General features: G+C 51.5%; 6 protein-coding genes and 1 non-coding gene across 7 annotated transcripts; 3 read left to right on the forward strand and 4 right to left on the reverse strand.

The window, feature by feature from the left end:
- Positions 1–1,355: 1,355 nt before the first annotated feature.
- PSV08DRAFT_171407 (uncharacterized protein) lies at positions 1,356–4,048 on the forward strand (the record flags this gene model as incomplete). The annotated part of the gene is made up of 6 exons (XM_066091855.1): positions 1,356–1,392; positions 1,586–1,706; positions 1,774–1,814; positions 1,872–2,304; positions 2,359–3,185; positions 3,279–4,048. 6 exons carry the CDS (start codon positions 1,356–1,358, stop codon positions 4,046–4,048), a joined length of 2,229 nt encoding a protein of 742 aa, XP_065949711.1.
- A 1,307-nt stretch (positions 4,049–5,355) lies between these two features.
- Positions 5,356–7,593, forward strand: PSV08DRAFT_383626 (uncharacterized protein; the record flags this gene model as incomplete). Its single annotated transcript, XM_014229512.2, has 3 exons — positions 5,356–5,824; positions 5,878–5,957; positions 6,006–7,593. The coding sequence occupies 3 exons, from the start codon at positions 5,356–5,358 to the stop codon at positions 7,410–7,412; spliced, it is 1,956 nt and encodes a 651-aa protein (XP_014084987.1). The 3' UTR covers positions 7,413–7,593.
- A 1,152-nt stretch (positions 7,594–8,745) lies between these two features.
- Positions 8,746–8,827, reverse strand: PSV08DRAFT_t8. The gene has a single exon. It is a non-coding gene; the product is annotated as a tRNA-Lys (tRNA).
- Positions 8,828–9,239: 412 nt separating this feature from the next.
- PSV08DRAFT_347012 (uncharacterized protein) lies at positions 9,240–9,908 on the reverse strand (the record flags this gene model as incomplete). The annotated part of the gene is made up of 1 exon (XM_014229511.1): positions 9,240–9,908. The coding sequence occupies one exon, from the start codon at positions 9,906–9,908 to the stop codon at positions 9,240–9,242; it is 669 nt and encodes a 222-aa protein (XP_014084986.1).
- Positions 9,909–11,254: 1,346 nt separating this feature from the next.
- Positions 11,255–11,800, reverse strand: PSV08DRAFT_398589 (uncharacterized protein; the record flags this gene model as incomplete). The annotated part of the gene is made up of 1 exon (XM_014229509.2): positions 11,255–11,800. One exon carries the CDS (start codon positions 11,798–11,800, stop codon positions 11,255–11,257), a length of 546 nt encoding a protein of 181 aa, XP_014084984.2.
- Positions 11,801–12,125: 325 nt separating this feature from the next.
- On the forward strand, positions 12,126–13,286 carry PSV08DRAFT_194379 (cytochrome c oxidase assembly protein CtaG/Cox11-domain-containing protein). The gene is made up of 3 exons (XM_014229508.2): positions 12,126–12,366; positions 12,418–12,487; positions 12,550–13,286. Exons 1-3 carry the CDS (start codon positions 12,149–12,151, stop codon positions 13,048–13,050), a joined length of 789 nt encoding a protein of 262 aa, XP_014084983.1. The 5' UTR covers positions 12,126–12,148; the 3' UTR covers positions 13,051–13,286.
- Positions 13,201–14,136, reverse strand: PSV08DRAFT_383630 (uncharacterized protein; the record flags this gene model as incomplete). The annotated part of the gene is made up of 1 exon (XM_066093425.1): positions 13,201–14,136. The coding sequence occupies one exon, from the start codon at positions 14,134–14,136 to the stop codon at positions 13,231–13,233; it is 906 nt and encodes a 301-aa protein (XP_065949712.1). The 3' UTR covers positions 13,201–13,230.
- Positions 14,137–14,607: the final 471 nt, after the last annotated feature.

Here is a 14,607-nt window from a genome sequence, read left to right on the forward strand (position 1 = left end):
ACATACATGTAAGTAACTAGTATAACTATATATATTTATACACAAACATCCACCGGCCCATGTGCATCCTCGCCCGTCCAGGCAGTAGTCGTTGGGTACCACGCCCGACGTGCAGGTCCGGTAATGGCGCCTCAGATCTCCCTGTGGTGTGGTGTGTGGGCGGCCCACAGGGAGAAGCGGATCTCCATGCTCATGGCTAGTTAGTCGCGGTCGGGGTGCCGCGCAAGCATGCTGGCAGTCCACAGTTCGGCGCCGATCCACTGCAGCCTGGCTATTGTTGGCTTGTTGGCCTTGCTTGTTGGCTGCGGTTGTTGGCCCTGTTGATGCGGCGTTGCTGCTGCTGTTGCTGCTGCTGCTGCTGCTGCTGCTGCTACCGCTACCGCTCCCCATCCTTCCACCATGCATGCCCTCTGCCTCCGTTCTTCCGTCCCTCGCCCGTTCCCTCCCACATGCATCCGTGTCCGTCTCCCACTCACCTCACCCGTCGCAGACTCGCACTTGACCAAGCACTCCCCGTCTGCACATCCTCGCTGCTGTTACCGCCGCCGTCGCAAGACATGGCGCCACGGCAGCGCATGTACCCTTTTTTTGATCAAGCAAAAACAATGACGATACACAGCACGGCCCCGTCCATAATAAATAAGCCATGCGCCTGGCGGCCACTGCGATAAGTGCCAGGCCTGTCGCCCAAAGCATCCTAGCGGCTCCCAGTAGAGCCTGTGTGCGGGATATCAAGCAATGCTCGCGGGCCTGGCAGTGCATCAGCCCTTGCTGACCTCTAGCCTCTCAGTGCGCTTCTTCGTCCGCCCACTGCTCCGCTGCTGCCCATCATACAAACCTCTTCCCTTGCTCCACTCCCTCTGCTTTGCATTTCTTGTTGCTCGCTCCCGCTCGCTTTTGCCAGAGAGCCTGTTGCGCGCTCATTGCGTGAAGCCGAGCCTCCCCCCCTTCTCTACGCCCTCGCCATTGCAGTAGCGGCAGCTTCCCAATCCTCCGCCCCGACCACACCGTCACGACCCACCAACTTACCCTCTCGTCCTGCCTCAGCCTGCGCCGTTGCTTGCCTGCTCGCTCTCTCTCTCTCTCTCCCCAACCCCCCATTCATCCCTCCCTCTCTTATGAACCACCCCGAATCTCTTCAGTCATTCGTCTCTCGCCGACCTCTGCACGCTCGTTTTCCTTACCATCTTAATCGATAATTCCCTCCGCTGCCGCCGCCCGGGTCTTTGCACCGCCATCGCGATCCACCCAAGCCCGGCCCCAATCGCCAACTTTTTGGCTCCCTCTTCACCCTCTGCAGCCCGAGCTGTTCTCCTCCCTTCCTCGCAGTCCAACCCCCCCATATCCACACCGATATGGCTCCAGCTGTTCCGCGCTTACGCATTCTCTCAGGTGCGTCATCACTCCACGGCCGTCGCACCATTACCGGTCCTTCCATATTGTCCCTTGCACACCCACCTACCACAAAAACACGTGCATGTATCCTCTGCCTGTGTTGTTCAAATCCCAACATCTCCTCTTATTTCGCCTGCACCTCCTTCGACTCGGCACACTGATTCAATTGACAACTGCTGACACTCCTCAGTGGGCGGCAACGCCGTATCGGCCTTCTTGTCATGGCGGCTGCAAGCCACAAACGCCTGCGACGTTACCCTTGTCTGGAAGTCGGGATACGACAGCGTCGCTCAATATGGCATCTCCTTCAAGTGCGTATCTCAGTCTACGAGCTGCCGCCTCCCGCCTCCCCCTGACTCGCTCGCTCACACGTCATAGATCAGCGCTTTACGGTAATGAGCGGTTTAAGCCATATGCTGGTATGTCCCTTGGACAATCTCTCGACACTCTAGAACGCAGCTAACGCCATCCACTAGTCGTCCGCACTCCGGAAGATGCCGCCCATGCTTCCAAGCAGCCTTTCGACTACGTGCTTCTCTGCGTCAAGGCCCTCCCCGATGTATACGATATTGCCAACATCATCGAATCCGTCGTCTCGCCTCAACACACGTGCATCCTTATGAACACAACACATAGCCTGGGTGTCGAATCATATCTTGAGCAACGCTTCCCCACAAATGTCGTGCTTTCATTGGTATCAGGAGCAGAGATTTCGCAGCTTGGAGCTAGCGAGTTCGAGCACAAGGGTGCAACAAACATCTGGGTTGGTCCCGCCAACAAAAACGCAAACATTCCCCCGCAGATCCAGTCGGACATGGCCGAGGCTCTTGCCATGACTTTGAGCTCTGGACAGGTCGACTGCAAGGTATCCCAAAACATCCGACAACAACAGTACGAGCGCATGATAGGGTGAGTTTCGCATTCCTCATGTTGCACGCTCATACATTGACTAACGCTGTGCAGCCCAATCGCATTCCATCCCGCCAGTGTCTTGTTCGAAACACCCAACCACGCCGAATTGCTAGAAAAGGTTGGCGTGCGACCTTTGGTCAATGGCGTGCTGGACGAGATGCTCGCGCTGGCAAAAGCCTCCGATTGCTCTTTTCCGGCCGACTTCCGCGAAAAGACGTACCAGGACATGATTCGCCCCCAAGAGCACAACAGCACCATGTGGCTCGATTTCGAGGCCAAGCGGCCCATGGAGATTGAGACATATCTTGGTGCCCCTTTGAAGCTTGCACAAGAAGCTGGCGTTGCTGTGCCGCGAATCGAAACGTTGTATGCGACGCTCCATCATATTAACATTGCGAACCGAAACCGCCCAGCAGCGCCCGCTGTTGCCCCCATCCAGCCATCCCAAAACGGCATGCAGCCACCACCAAGAATGTCTTCAGCTCCCATGCCGCGAGGACCCCCTTCGCAAGGCGCCATGATGAACGGAAACGGTCCAATCAAGGGCGGTCCTCGTCCAGGCAGTCGTGCTCCTTCTGTCAACGGTGGTCCTCCCATGGCGCGTCGTGGACCCCCTCCTGGCCCCAATGGCTACCCTCCAAGGATGAATGGCCCCCCAAACGGGCAGCGACGTCCTTCAATTGAAGGAGGGGGAGATCTCGAAGAGTTTTCACATCTTATGCTCTACGATGACATGGTGTCCGACGGTGCCAACGGCGGTCCTTATGAGAGCGCAGGCAACGCGTCCAACATGTCACTTCGAGAACGGGAACTGATGCTGAGACAGCGGGAGCTGCAGATTCGAGAGCAGGAGATGAGTATGCGACGTGGACCTGGCGGTCCTGGAGGCCCCATGGGTCGCGGTGGCCCCATGGGACCAATGGGTCCCGGTATGGGTCCTGGTCCTGGTATGGGTCGAGGAAGGCCTCCAGCGCCTCCTTCCATGGCAGGTTTTGACGACGACGATGACGATGGTGAGGACTTCTTCGATCCCATGGGAGGCCGACCAATGATTGACCCGGACAATTTCGATATGATGAGCGTCACGTCACGCCGCAACCGCTCAGCGCCCAGTGCCAAGCAGATTCGCCAGAACCCCGAGGGTGCAGGCTTCGGACCTTTACCCAACAGAGCCCCAAGAAATCCCTTTTCGCGTTCCGGTGGAAAGAAGAATCGGAGTAGTGCTCGGCTGATGGCGGACGTTCCGGGCCTTCATGACTCGATTATGAACAACCCACTCATGGGCTACTCGTCTGACCGATACGGCCATGTCGATCGCGGTGCCATAGGTGCACAATCGAGAACTAACTCGCTCACATCAGCCCGTCTTGACGATATTTCAGGCGGCGCCGGTTATGGTGCCTATCCTAACCCAAACAGTCGAAGAATGAGCCAGTCACCAGGTAACCCCCTCAGTCCCGGCCCTAGGCCTGGCGGCCGACCCTCACCACCTAACGGGTATGCGCACAACGGCATGCCACCAAATGGAAGACCCTCGCCTCCCGGTATGGCACAACCAGGAGTACCACAACATGTTGAACAGCACGCTGGGGTGAGCAATCTGTACCCGCCCAAGTCTCGTCCCCAAGTTCGCAGTCTGACTGGAAGCGCTTCCAACAGTAGCGCGGCTCTAGATTCTGAAAACTCTGCGCATAGCAGCCAAAGCAGCCTAGGTCCGCGTCCCCCGGTGGGCGTTCGGTAACGGGGAATCATGTTTCGACTTTGATTTGGTAGCCATTGGTTTTGACCATGTTGGTATTTTGCATGGGCTCTGTTTTCCAGCTCTGGCGACACTGGCGAAATCATCTACTGCTTTTCCATGGACACACATGGTTTTCCTTTCCTTTTCCCGGGACCACGGCTAGCGAAACACTTGAGGCGACTCTTTTTTTTCCACTTCTCATCAATTTCTTCTACAAACACATTGGCACAGCAAAACCATTACTAAAGAACCGACCAAGCACACCCAAGCAGTTCCGACTGGGGTCGGGGCAGTATTACGAAGAGCCTAGGCTTTGCCAGAAGGCGGATATTTAATGACGAATAGAAATGGGTGGGAAAGGGGCACACATTTGACGCAAACGGACCGGCCTTGCGATTACCAGGCCTGTAGTCATCGGGATTTCTCTTTTGTCACTATGGTACATACTTGTAGATTGTTGTTTGCAGCGTCCGCACCAGCCTCTCCTTGTCGTTTTTTTGGCCTTTTCCATACGGGTCGCCTGTTGAGGCAGCCCACTAATCATGTTTCTCCTTGATTGCATTGGTTTTTTTTATTGTCAGTGGAGGGTTGGTGTCTAGTCGTGCCACCTGTTTTGCTATACTACGGAGTTTTCGATATACATCACATGGATTTAGCTGCTTGTAATTTTGTGGCATTCGCTTCTACTTTTGTTGCCTGGAGGGACTTGAGCTGTTGCAAGCTGCTGGGTGTATAAGGACTGCCTTTGGGCGAGTATGGCATGTTTTTCTTTCTTGTCTTTCTTTGTTTCTTATCTCTTGGTGGGGGAGGAGCGTCCTGGTAGCTCAGCACACACTCGCACACACACCCACACACAAAAGCAAACGAAGCGTTTCCTTGTCTGACATGTGATAGCTGGTGCACAAGTAGCAATGTGAATGTGCTGGCAAGCCAACAAGTACAAATGTTTCGTGACATTCTAGTCGAGTGCTATAGCAGGGTCCGGTGCTTGGCAGTAGCGCCGAGGGACATTGGCAGGCTTCACGATGCGATGCCATCGGCTGCATGTTCCGGGGGGGGCAGAGGTTAGCGTAGCGTGCCATGTCGCGACGCAAAGGCACGGATGCTCTGGTACCGACGTCCCGTCTTCCGGCCAATGGCACGAAACTGAAGGCATCCTGTCTCGTATCTCACCGCGTTGGCATGCAGGCCTATGGTGTTGACGCAAGTCGATTGAACGCCTGCGCCCAAGCCCCCCCCCCCCCCAGTCCGCCTGCCCCTCGTCGTTCGTCATAGCTGGTAAAGGCGGGGCAGCTACTACTATAAGCATGAGCAGCATTGGTACCACCAACGCCCACCGCCGCAGCAGCAGCTGGAACGGCTCGCTGTCCAGCCCAAGTAAAGCCACGCGCCCGTTGCAGAGCCCAAGGCATCCCCAGCACTTCGCCCGGTCAGAAAACACTTCCAGGCAGCCTCTTGTGACCCACACGGTAGCCACTGTCCTTGTTCTCCTGCTAGCGCTTGCTACCGGTTTCTTCGCACCCCACCTTCCACACGCCATCGTCCGCATCCTTGACAGAGAGCAAGCTCCTCCCATAACCCTCCGAAACCCCTTCGTCGTACAAGAACCCCCCGTCTGCCCCAAACCAGAACAACACGTCGAGTTCGTCGGCACCTTCAACAGAAACCACAAGCGCAGCATGGCTCTCGCCGACCAGGCCAAGCAGGTCGCCGCCGAGTTCGACTTTAGTGACGATGCCGTCAACAAGGCCGTCAAGGAATTCATAAGGGAGATGGGTATGCATGCGCCCACCTTGTGTTGCTCTATCTACCCGCTGACACGCGCGCAGACGAGGGCCTCGAGAAGAAGGGCACCGAAATGAGCCAGATCCCCTCCTACGTCACTGCCGTTCCCAATGGCACGGAAAAGGTACGCTCCCAATGCGCACGTGGACGAACCCATCTCTAAACCAAACAGGGTCTTTACATGGCTGTTGACTTGGGCGGCACCAACTTTCGCGTCTGCTCCATCAAGCTCCATGGTAACACCACCTTCTCCATTACCCAGAGCAAAGTCGCCATTCCTCGCGAACTCATGGTTGCCAAGACGTCCAAGGAGCTCTTTTCCTTCCTTGCAAAGCAGATTGAAGCTTTCCTGAAAGCCCACCACGAGGATCACTATGCCGGGACTCTCCGGCGCAGGGAAGGAAAGGCAGGCCAGCCAGAAGAGGAGGAAATCTTCAACCTGGGCTTCACCTTTTCCTTCCCAGTCCAGCAAATAGGCATCAACAAGGGCCTGTTGATGCGCTGGACAAAGGGCTTCGACATTGAAGATGCTATTGGCAAGGACGTCTGTGCTCTGCTCCAGGCGGAGATTGACGCGCTACACCTCCCCGTCAGGGTGGCTGCTTTGGTCAACGACACCGTTGGAACTCTCATGGCACGTTCATATACTTCTCCCGGAAAGACTGGAACCTTGCTCGGAGCCATCTTCGGAACAGGTACCAACGGAGCGTATGTAGAGAAGCTAGCCAAGGTCTCAAAGCTCACCCAGGATAAAGAAGTGGGTGAATATGACAAGTCCACAGGCGAGATGGTTGTCAACACAGAGTGGGGTTCGTTTGATAACTCGCTGCGCACCCTGCCCAACAACCCGTACGATATTGAGCTTGACAAGAACTCGGTGAACCCCGGTATCCAGATGTTTGAGAAGCGCGTATCAGGCATGTTCCTGGGTGAGCTTCTGCGTCTTGCTCTGCTCAAGCTCATCAAGGACCCCAAGGTCCCGCTCTTCACCGACGAAAACTCGTCGTCCAACGATGTGCACAGCACTACGCAAATTCATGATGGCAGCCCGATATGGAAACAGTGGGGCATTGACACGAGCTTCCTCAGTGTATGCGCTGGTGACCACAGCCCTGGTCTACGCATGCTGAGACAAACTCTTGACAAGGAGTATGATATTTCCGCTGTCAGCGCCGAAGACGCAGAGGCCGTCCGCGAAATCGCCGCGGCGATTGGCCGCCGTGCAGCTCGTCTCGCTGCGGTTGCCATTGCCGGTGTAGTAATCAACACTGGCCGTCTGAATCAGCCTGCGGCGGCGGCTGCTGCTGCTGCTGCCACCACTGAGCAAAAAGCAGGCGTTGAACCCCCACGCGGCGACGTCGACAGTGAACAAGGCGATGAAATCGACATTGGTGTCGATGGCTCACTGGTCGAATTTTACCCCAACTTTGAGGAGTACATTCGTGAGGCCCTTCGTGCTGTTCCCGAGATTGGTGTCAAGGGGGAGAAGAGGATCAGGATCGGTATCGCAAAGGATGGTTCCGGCGTCGGGGCCGCATTGATTGCCCTTGTTGCCGGAAAAGTTGCCTCGCCACAATAAAGCAATATATTTGCTTGAAGGCTAGAGGCTCTATCCCGCATCAGCATTCATAGTTCTTTTTTTTTCAACACGAACAACATGAATGGGCATATACAACCTTGGTTCACATGTACATAGAACGCACATACTCGACATGCATCCATTCTTATCTCCAAGTAAAGAAAACAAGTTAAAGAGAGAGAAAAAAATAACACAATACTGATATCTTTGTTTTGCACTCACGCGTACAGAAAGTCCGAGACTCCGTTACCCTCAACCAAATCAGTCAGTCAGTCGGCCAGCCAGCCTTATCTACACCCAACAATAGCCTAAAAAGGAAAGAGGGCATACCGAACCTATAGACCCTTATATTTTCTTCCTCACTGTTCTTTTTATCTTCCACACACTCATTTTTAGTACCACCTTTCCGTTTCTTCGAACACTACGCACTGTCCTTGCGGCAAAAACATGAAAAAACAAAACAAAAGGGGAGTCAAGAAACGCACGTGGACGTGCACATACACACACACACATGTCTTCTTTAGAACAGAGAAATAAAAACAAAATATATACAAACACACAAAGCACCCACCCACGCCCCTCCCCCGTCGTCCCTTCCTTCCCTTTTCCCTTTTCCCTTTTCAGTCCCCCCTTTCGCGATAATAAAAATATAAACAAATACCGAAAAAAAGCTTAAATCTGAGCCAGAACTTTTGGGTAGGGCTTTTTGTTTTGTGGTATCAAACGTTGTTAACACGGGGGGGAACAGGGTCAGGGAACTTTTTTCAGGGTGACGCTGTCCTTCGCTCTCGCCTCTCCCCCTTTGGTTTATTTTCTTCGTGCTGCACGAACCCTTTTTTTTCTTTGCTTGTGAGGCGGGGCGGCCTTTTTTTCTTCCTCTTCTCTGGTGATTTTGGTGTTTTTTTTTTGTTGATATCAGCGGTGGGGGTTAGAGGGTAAATGGATGGGACTAAATTGTATGGCTATAACATGTTGAGAGAGAGAAGAAAATGAGACAATTGGGGTTTTTAATTTTCCGTTGTTTGGATGGATGCATGGAGAGAAAGGTTGGGTAAGTTGGGGGATAAGTCGGGGAATGAACATAGATGGGTCTGTGGTGGTTTGGTTGCATGGTAGGGCTAGAGAGGTAGTTGTAGTACTAGTACGTACAGTATTTCCTATTAGGCCTTGAAAGATAAAGTGAGAAAAAAAGAGGGACACGAGGAATAGGGCGATGCACTAACTTGGCTCCAAGGACACAAAAAAGAACAACACAATATGGATGCAGAAGCAAAAAAGATGTTTTGGATCGCCCGACCAGGGACTCTACGAATTGTTAGTTTGGGGTTTCGAACTCACAAACACGGTTGACGCTTACCGAACCCTGAGCCTTGAGATTAAAAGTCTCACGCGCTAACCAATTGTGCCAGCCGGGCTGTTATGTTTGATGAGAAGATCTCCTTTTATATTGTTGTGATATGTGATGAAACAAAACACAAAAGATCAGACGGTTAGGTAGCGCTATGCTGAGAGAGAACGTGACAAGTGGTCTAGTTAGCTGCGTAGGTATAATGGAATTTGACTCATTGGGCGCAAGAGGTGGGTGGGGAGGGCTCATGTCGTCATTGGTTTTTGCGGGATGTGGGGCTGCGGCTCGCTACCTACCATCACCATTTCAAGAACACTACTATTCCGTATATGCTCCCTCTCCAGTCTTGCTTTGAATATTGTAGTTTCATTTTTCAACGCGTATGCATATCTTTTCAGAATGAATTACACTGCTTCTTGATGCAAAGACACCATAATGCTACGGAACTATGCAACCTCCAATAATCCAGCTATGCTTGTTCATAGACGCGTATACCGTGTCATCTTTCTCACCTGATATCTGACTTTATCGACGATGTTGGCAATCAAAATACTTAACGAATTTGTGCGTGCGCCCCGCCGCTCCTCGTCATCCATCTCGCGCCACGTCTTGAGTTTGTGCTCTGGCACGAAGTCTTCAAAGCGTATGGTTCGGTGGGGTATGTCGGGACTATGGCGTATATGTAGGGGTGGGAGCAAGATGCTACTGTCATGGTTTGAAGCTCTTTTGTTCATTGTTCGTGCTGGCTTCTGGGTTGCATGAGAAGGTGACTTTCGCTTGATTTGGTATGAGGCTGCACCTGGGTTTAGGTTGAGGTAGCGCTGTTTGGGTACGATTGGTGCGGATTTACGGACTTCACGGTTGTTGTTGGACTCCGGCACGACGAGGTTTTGTTCCATGAAGCGTACTGTACTTGTGCCATCGATGAAGTGGGTTGGTCTGGGGCTAGCCAGGTGAGTCTGCTTTCGGAAGAACACAGAATCCCCATTCGGAATCATTGGTGAGAGAGAATTGGTTTCTGAGCAAGGAACCAGGCAGACGGAGCTTTCGATGTGATTGTAAAGACAGGCGACTTGAAGGTATTTGACTCTTACAGGAGTGGCTTTCTTGGGAATGAGCACAGAGTACGACAGCGTAGTCTCCTTCATCCGACAGGAATATCTCATGCAAGGTAAGAGTGTCTCCTGAATATAATTTCAATTACACCTTTTACATGCTGTCTTTACGCCTGTAAGACAGATCTTTGAAAGCAAACTCAAGTTTAAATTAGAAAAAGACAATGATTCAAAAGTGGAAACCCAAATTGTTACGCCTACACATTGTGGTACTTCCTTAGTGTCTCAGCATCTCTAAATGTTTGCCTCAGTACCAAAAAACCTCCGATACATCTCAAAGTTGATTGGTGATGCTGTAAGACTGCTGTCCCCTGCCATTCATGGACAACGAAGCAGCAAACAACAGCCACTCGAACGCTCAGAAACCGGCAGTCATTTTGGGAGGTCTATAGCTAACAAACACTTGAACACATTTTCTTGTTCTGATGTATGAATTGCAGTCCTCGCGGTACCAGATTGAGCATTTTGTTTGCCATTATGCTCACAGTCACAACACGTAATGATCTTCTTTCATTTAGGGAGAAGTCTTTCTGAATAAATGGGATGATGAATTCTTCCAAAAAGACATGGGAGAAATAGCCATTCAGTCAATTCAACGAACCAGTGATATCAATGAGTCGGATTTTCGATGAAACAATCCAGCTACTACCTGCCTCCACTCAAGCTGGATGTCACAGCAAGAGCTCAGTTGTTGTAATAAATACTTAATACAGCTTTGAAAGACAAAGAGCCATCGCACGATATGAACTATAGTCACTGACTCTATTACTACAACTCGCGCCGCATTGACATGGGTGTTGGCACGACCATCTGTAAAGCTAGCACTAGCCTTAGGTCTAGAAAAGGTATTCTATAAATATATTCAAACTATGACGCAACTGAGTTAGTTAATTAGAAATTGACTAGAGCGTTCACTTATGAATTTGTCTGGATAGCTGGATTGAGGCTAATTCGGATTTGTTGCTAGACTGAGTACTGATGGTACCAGATACAGGGTCGTAGACATGCTACCATGGTTAGAAAATGTTTCTGTGGATGGTACATATCGAAAAATTTACTTCATGTTGGCTCATGACATCTTTATTGGCTAGCATTCTTTGCCTCTGGATGCCCTTCGTATCCATATGATCATGGCCCAGAACGCGGGCAGGAAGGCCCGGTTTAATGGGGTTTTGATGGTGTTCAACCTCCCATACGTTGATACCCATATCTGGCTCCATTGGCACAAACGGAATTGCTCAACAGCTGAGAATCTCCGTTCTTCGGATAGCCACTATCATGGCGATTTTCTCATTCATCTGGTAGGAGCAAGCTCGATTCGACAAATCAAGGTGGATCAATGTAAACCATCTCGATGTTTCCGTGGCTCAGGTCGCGGCTCATCCTTCAACACCACTCGTCGTATCTTTCTTTCCGAAAAGCTCTTCGACAAACTCCACAAATTGTGCCATCGCCTCTTTTTCCTCTGGGTTGTCCTCCCCATCCCGAATCGCCTTTAGCACAGCCATGGCATCTTTGTCCCCCTTCTTAGGTGTCCACCTCTCTTCTCTGTCTTCCCAATGCCTGCCTCCTCTTCCCCTCCCTCTTCCCCTCCCTCTTCCTCTACCTCTTGACCCTCGTCCTCGAGACATGTTCCTCTCGAGCATGCGTCGTCGTCTCTCATCTTCCGGATCCGGCTGTATGGTTTTGGCGTAGACACGTTGGAGGGTAGAGAGTAATATAGGGTTTTCCTTTAGAAGGGCCTGATATTTGGGGCTGGTGGCTAGAGTAGAGAAGTCGGTGCGGCTTTTGAGGTAGCGCGGTATAGGAGCGGGCGGTGGTGGTTGTGGGATGGTTGGCTCGGCGGGTTTTGATGTCGATGAGGCGGCGTCTTCTGGGTGTGTGACTTTGTGTGTCTTGAAGCATGTCAATGAGCAGCTGTCCATGTTAGTTCCTCTATCCTGGGGAGAAGCTGAATGTGCCGTACTATGGAAGCGCGCAAGTTGGGCATTTGTATTTCTTTGGCTCTGTCTCGCAGACGCCGCAGAGTACCGTCGCCATTGTGTGCAAGTCGTTGAGTTTTGGTGAAGAATTGCCAGAGTGTAGATGCGCAAAGAACAAAACGAGCGGTGGATTGAAGAAAGGTCGTGTTGGAGTGTTAGAGACTACGCGCGCAACCAGCCCAGAACTTTTGCCCTTGCAGACATTCCCAAAGCGGTTAAATCCCGCGGAGAAGTTCCACCACTCCACCGAGGTTTCGACGAGCAATTCACTGCATCTCCGCTCACACAACAATGTCCTTCACGTCAACATTACGACAGCTGCCCTCGCGGCAAATAGGCCTATGGACATGTTCAGCATGCTCCCGTCCGCTCGCCAGGATACTACGCGCCCACAATCCCGTCTCCGCTGTGCAAAAATGCTTAAACACTACAAGAGCTGCGCAACATGGCACCGTACCGCGAATGGACCAAATGCACGCGCAATACAAAATGAAAAACAGAACTGTCATGTGAGAGAGAATTGGACTCAATCCGGTGGAATAAATACTCAATGTGAACAGGAATTATGTATTTAGTGTAATAGTCGGTTTCGTAGCTCTATCATACGGCTCTGTACCCATGTACAAAATGGTATTACTACCCACCCACCCCCCATCTTGCCAATCCCACCCCCACTGACTTTAATCCTCAAGATCTGTCAACAAACTGGCTGGGGCGGCCAACCCATCAAGTCCGCCGCGCACGGCGGCGATTCCAGCATCGACCCCGCCGAGCGCCTCAAACCAGTAACCAACCACCCCCGCATCCGCATAACCTTCAACGGCTCCGTCTCCGACGTGCTCCCTTGGAAATTTGTGCCGCAGCAACGCGAAGTCCGCGTCCTCCCCGGCGAAACGGCACTGGCTTTCTACACGGCGACGAACAAGTCGCCCGAGGACATCATCGGCGTGGCGACGTACTCTGTTACGCCCGGCCAGGTTGCCCCGTATTTCAGCAAGATCCAATGTTTTTGCTTCGAAGAGCAGCGGTTGAATGCGGGGGAGACGGTGGATATGCCTGTTTTCTTTTACATCGACCCGGAGTTCGTTACCGATCCGAATATGAAGGGGATTGAGACTGTGACGCTGAGTTACACGTTTTTCAAGGCAAAGTATGACAAGGATGGGCATTTGAGACCCGTGCCTATGGCTTGAAGAAATGATTTCATTTTATGTTTTTTTTCTTTTCTATAAGAAAATGATTTTGTATGATATGTATTTGTACAGTATCTTGCTTCTCTGCTATTAGAGTGGTGTACAAGTCATGGTTTCTCTGCTATCAGAGTGGTGCACACGTCACTTGGTTGTCGAACTCTCTACTTCTGTCAGAGTAGTCTACAAGTCACTAGATATCAGACCGAAGTGATCATAGTACTCTCTCTTCCCCTTGTCGCACAAGATCTCCTTTGCCTGGTTGATCTCGACCATCTTCTTCGTGGCCTTTGCGCGATCCTCGCTCTTGCAGCGATCAGGGTGCCACTTCAGGCTCAGGGCACGATATGCCTTATTGATGTCATTGGTTGTAGCGTTGCGGGAGATTTTGAGTACGTTGTACAGATCTGTGCGAGGCTTAAAACCCTCAAGCGGAGAATGAGGCTCATGATGCGACCAGTAGGATTCAGACGGCGGTGAGCGAGGATACTGGTGAGAACCAGAACCTTTACGCTGTTGTCGCGGCTTGGGGGAAACACTACGTGGTCGACGTTCTTCAGTGGCGCGATGCGCTTGTTGTGATCTGCCTCTGGAAGTGTTTGTTCCTGTGCGCGGTGAATGAGGTGGTGTAGGTGGATTAGTAGAGTACTCGTAAGAATATGCATACGATGCCCCCCATGACATCTGTATGAACTCCACAGACTCGTACCCGTACTCATTGCTAGGTGCTCTGTCCTCTGTCTGATATGTCCGATGTGTTCGTGTACGAGGCTGGTTGGGGTAATACTCAGAATTCCAGGGAGACGAAGTCGAGGCACATGACTCTGTAGTATATGGATGGCGGATTTCCTTTTCTTGCGCGAAACCATGACGACTGGAAGGAGAAGACGGGACACGCGATTCTGTATTGTATGGACGACAGTTTCCCTCTTGCGCGCAAGTGCAATTGGTAAAAGAAGGGGACGGGCTGAGGCTTCGAAGTGGAATTCTAGGTCCTGGCATCCGTTGTCGCTCGGATCGGCGGTCCATATCCTCTGCGTAGAGGGTGCCACGATGGAAGAAGAAGGGGTCGCCAAAGCAGCTCTCCATTTCTGCGTATGTTGTAACTTTCGGTTCAGTTGTTGAGGTTGGATGTATTTGGATTGTAATCCTAGAATGTTATCCGCTTTTTTTATACGCCAAGTAGTCGACATTGTGAACTGTAGCATTGGGTATGAACAGCGCGATGTGTGAGTTGGGCGACATTGTGTAAGTTCAATGTAGATGCAGACGTAGGCGTAGAAGCCCTAGAATATCCAAGTTCTTGTCAAGCAGGCCACCTACCAGTTGATTGAGTATTCTCTATTCCATATAGCCGAATAAAACACTTCTCCAAGGTATGGTGTATCAGGACAGTGCATCGATCTCGATTCATCATGCCTTTTCGCCTCCTGTATGACATCTGACGTCTCTTCAATGGTATATGGTAACATTTGCTCTTCTGTTGAGTTGGTAGTGAATGTTTGCTCTGGTTGTTTCCGATCAGCCATTGCGCCATTGTGGCTAATGAAGGATCATTCG

Source organism: Bipolaris maydis (genome assembly GCF_028858645.1).
Source record: "Bipolaris maydis strain C4 unplaced genomic scaffold PSV08scaffold_2, whole genome shotgun sequence".
NCBI lineage: Eukaryota > Fungi > Ascomycota > Dothideomycetes > Pleosporales > Pleosporaceae > Bipolaris > Bipolaris maydis.

Excerpts from the sequence above, each read along its gene's own strand:
- PSV08DRAFT_194379 (XM_014229508.2), top strand. The coding sequence starts at position 12,149 with ATGTCCTTCACGTCAACATTACGACAGCTGCCCTCGCGGCAAATAGGC. Across the intron at positions 12,367-12,417 it reads ATGAAAAACAGAACTGTCAT|GAATTATGTATTTAGTGTAA; the intron begins GTGAGAGAGAAT and ends CAATGTGAACAG. Across the intron at positions 12,488-12,549 it reads CTGTACCCATGTACAAAATG|ATCTGTCAACAAACTGGCTG; the intron begins GTATTACTACCC and ends TTAATCCTCAAG.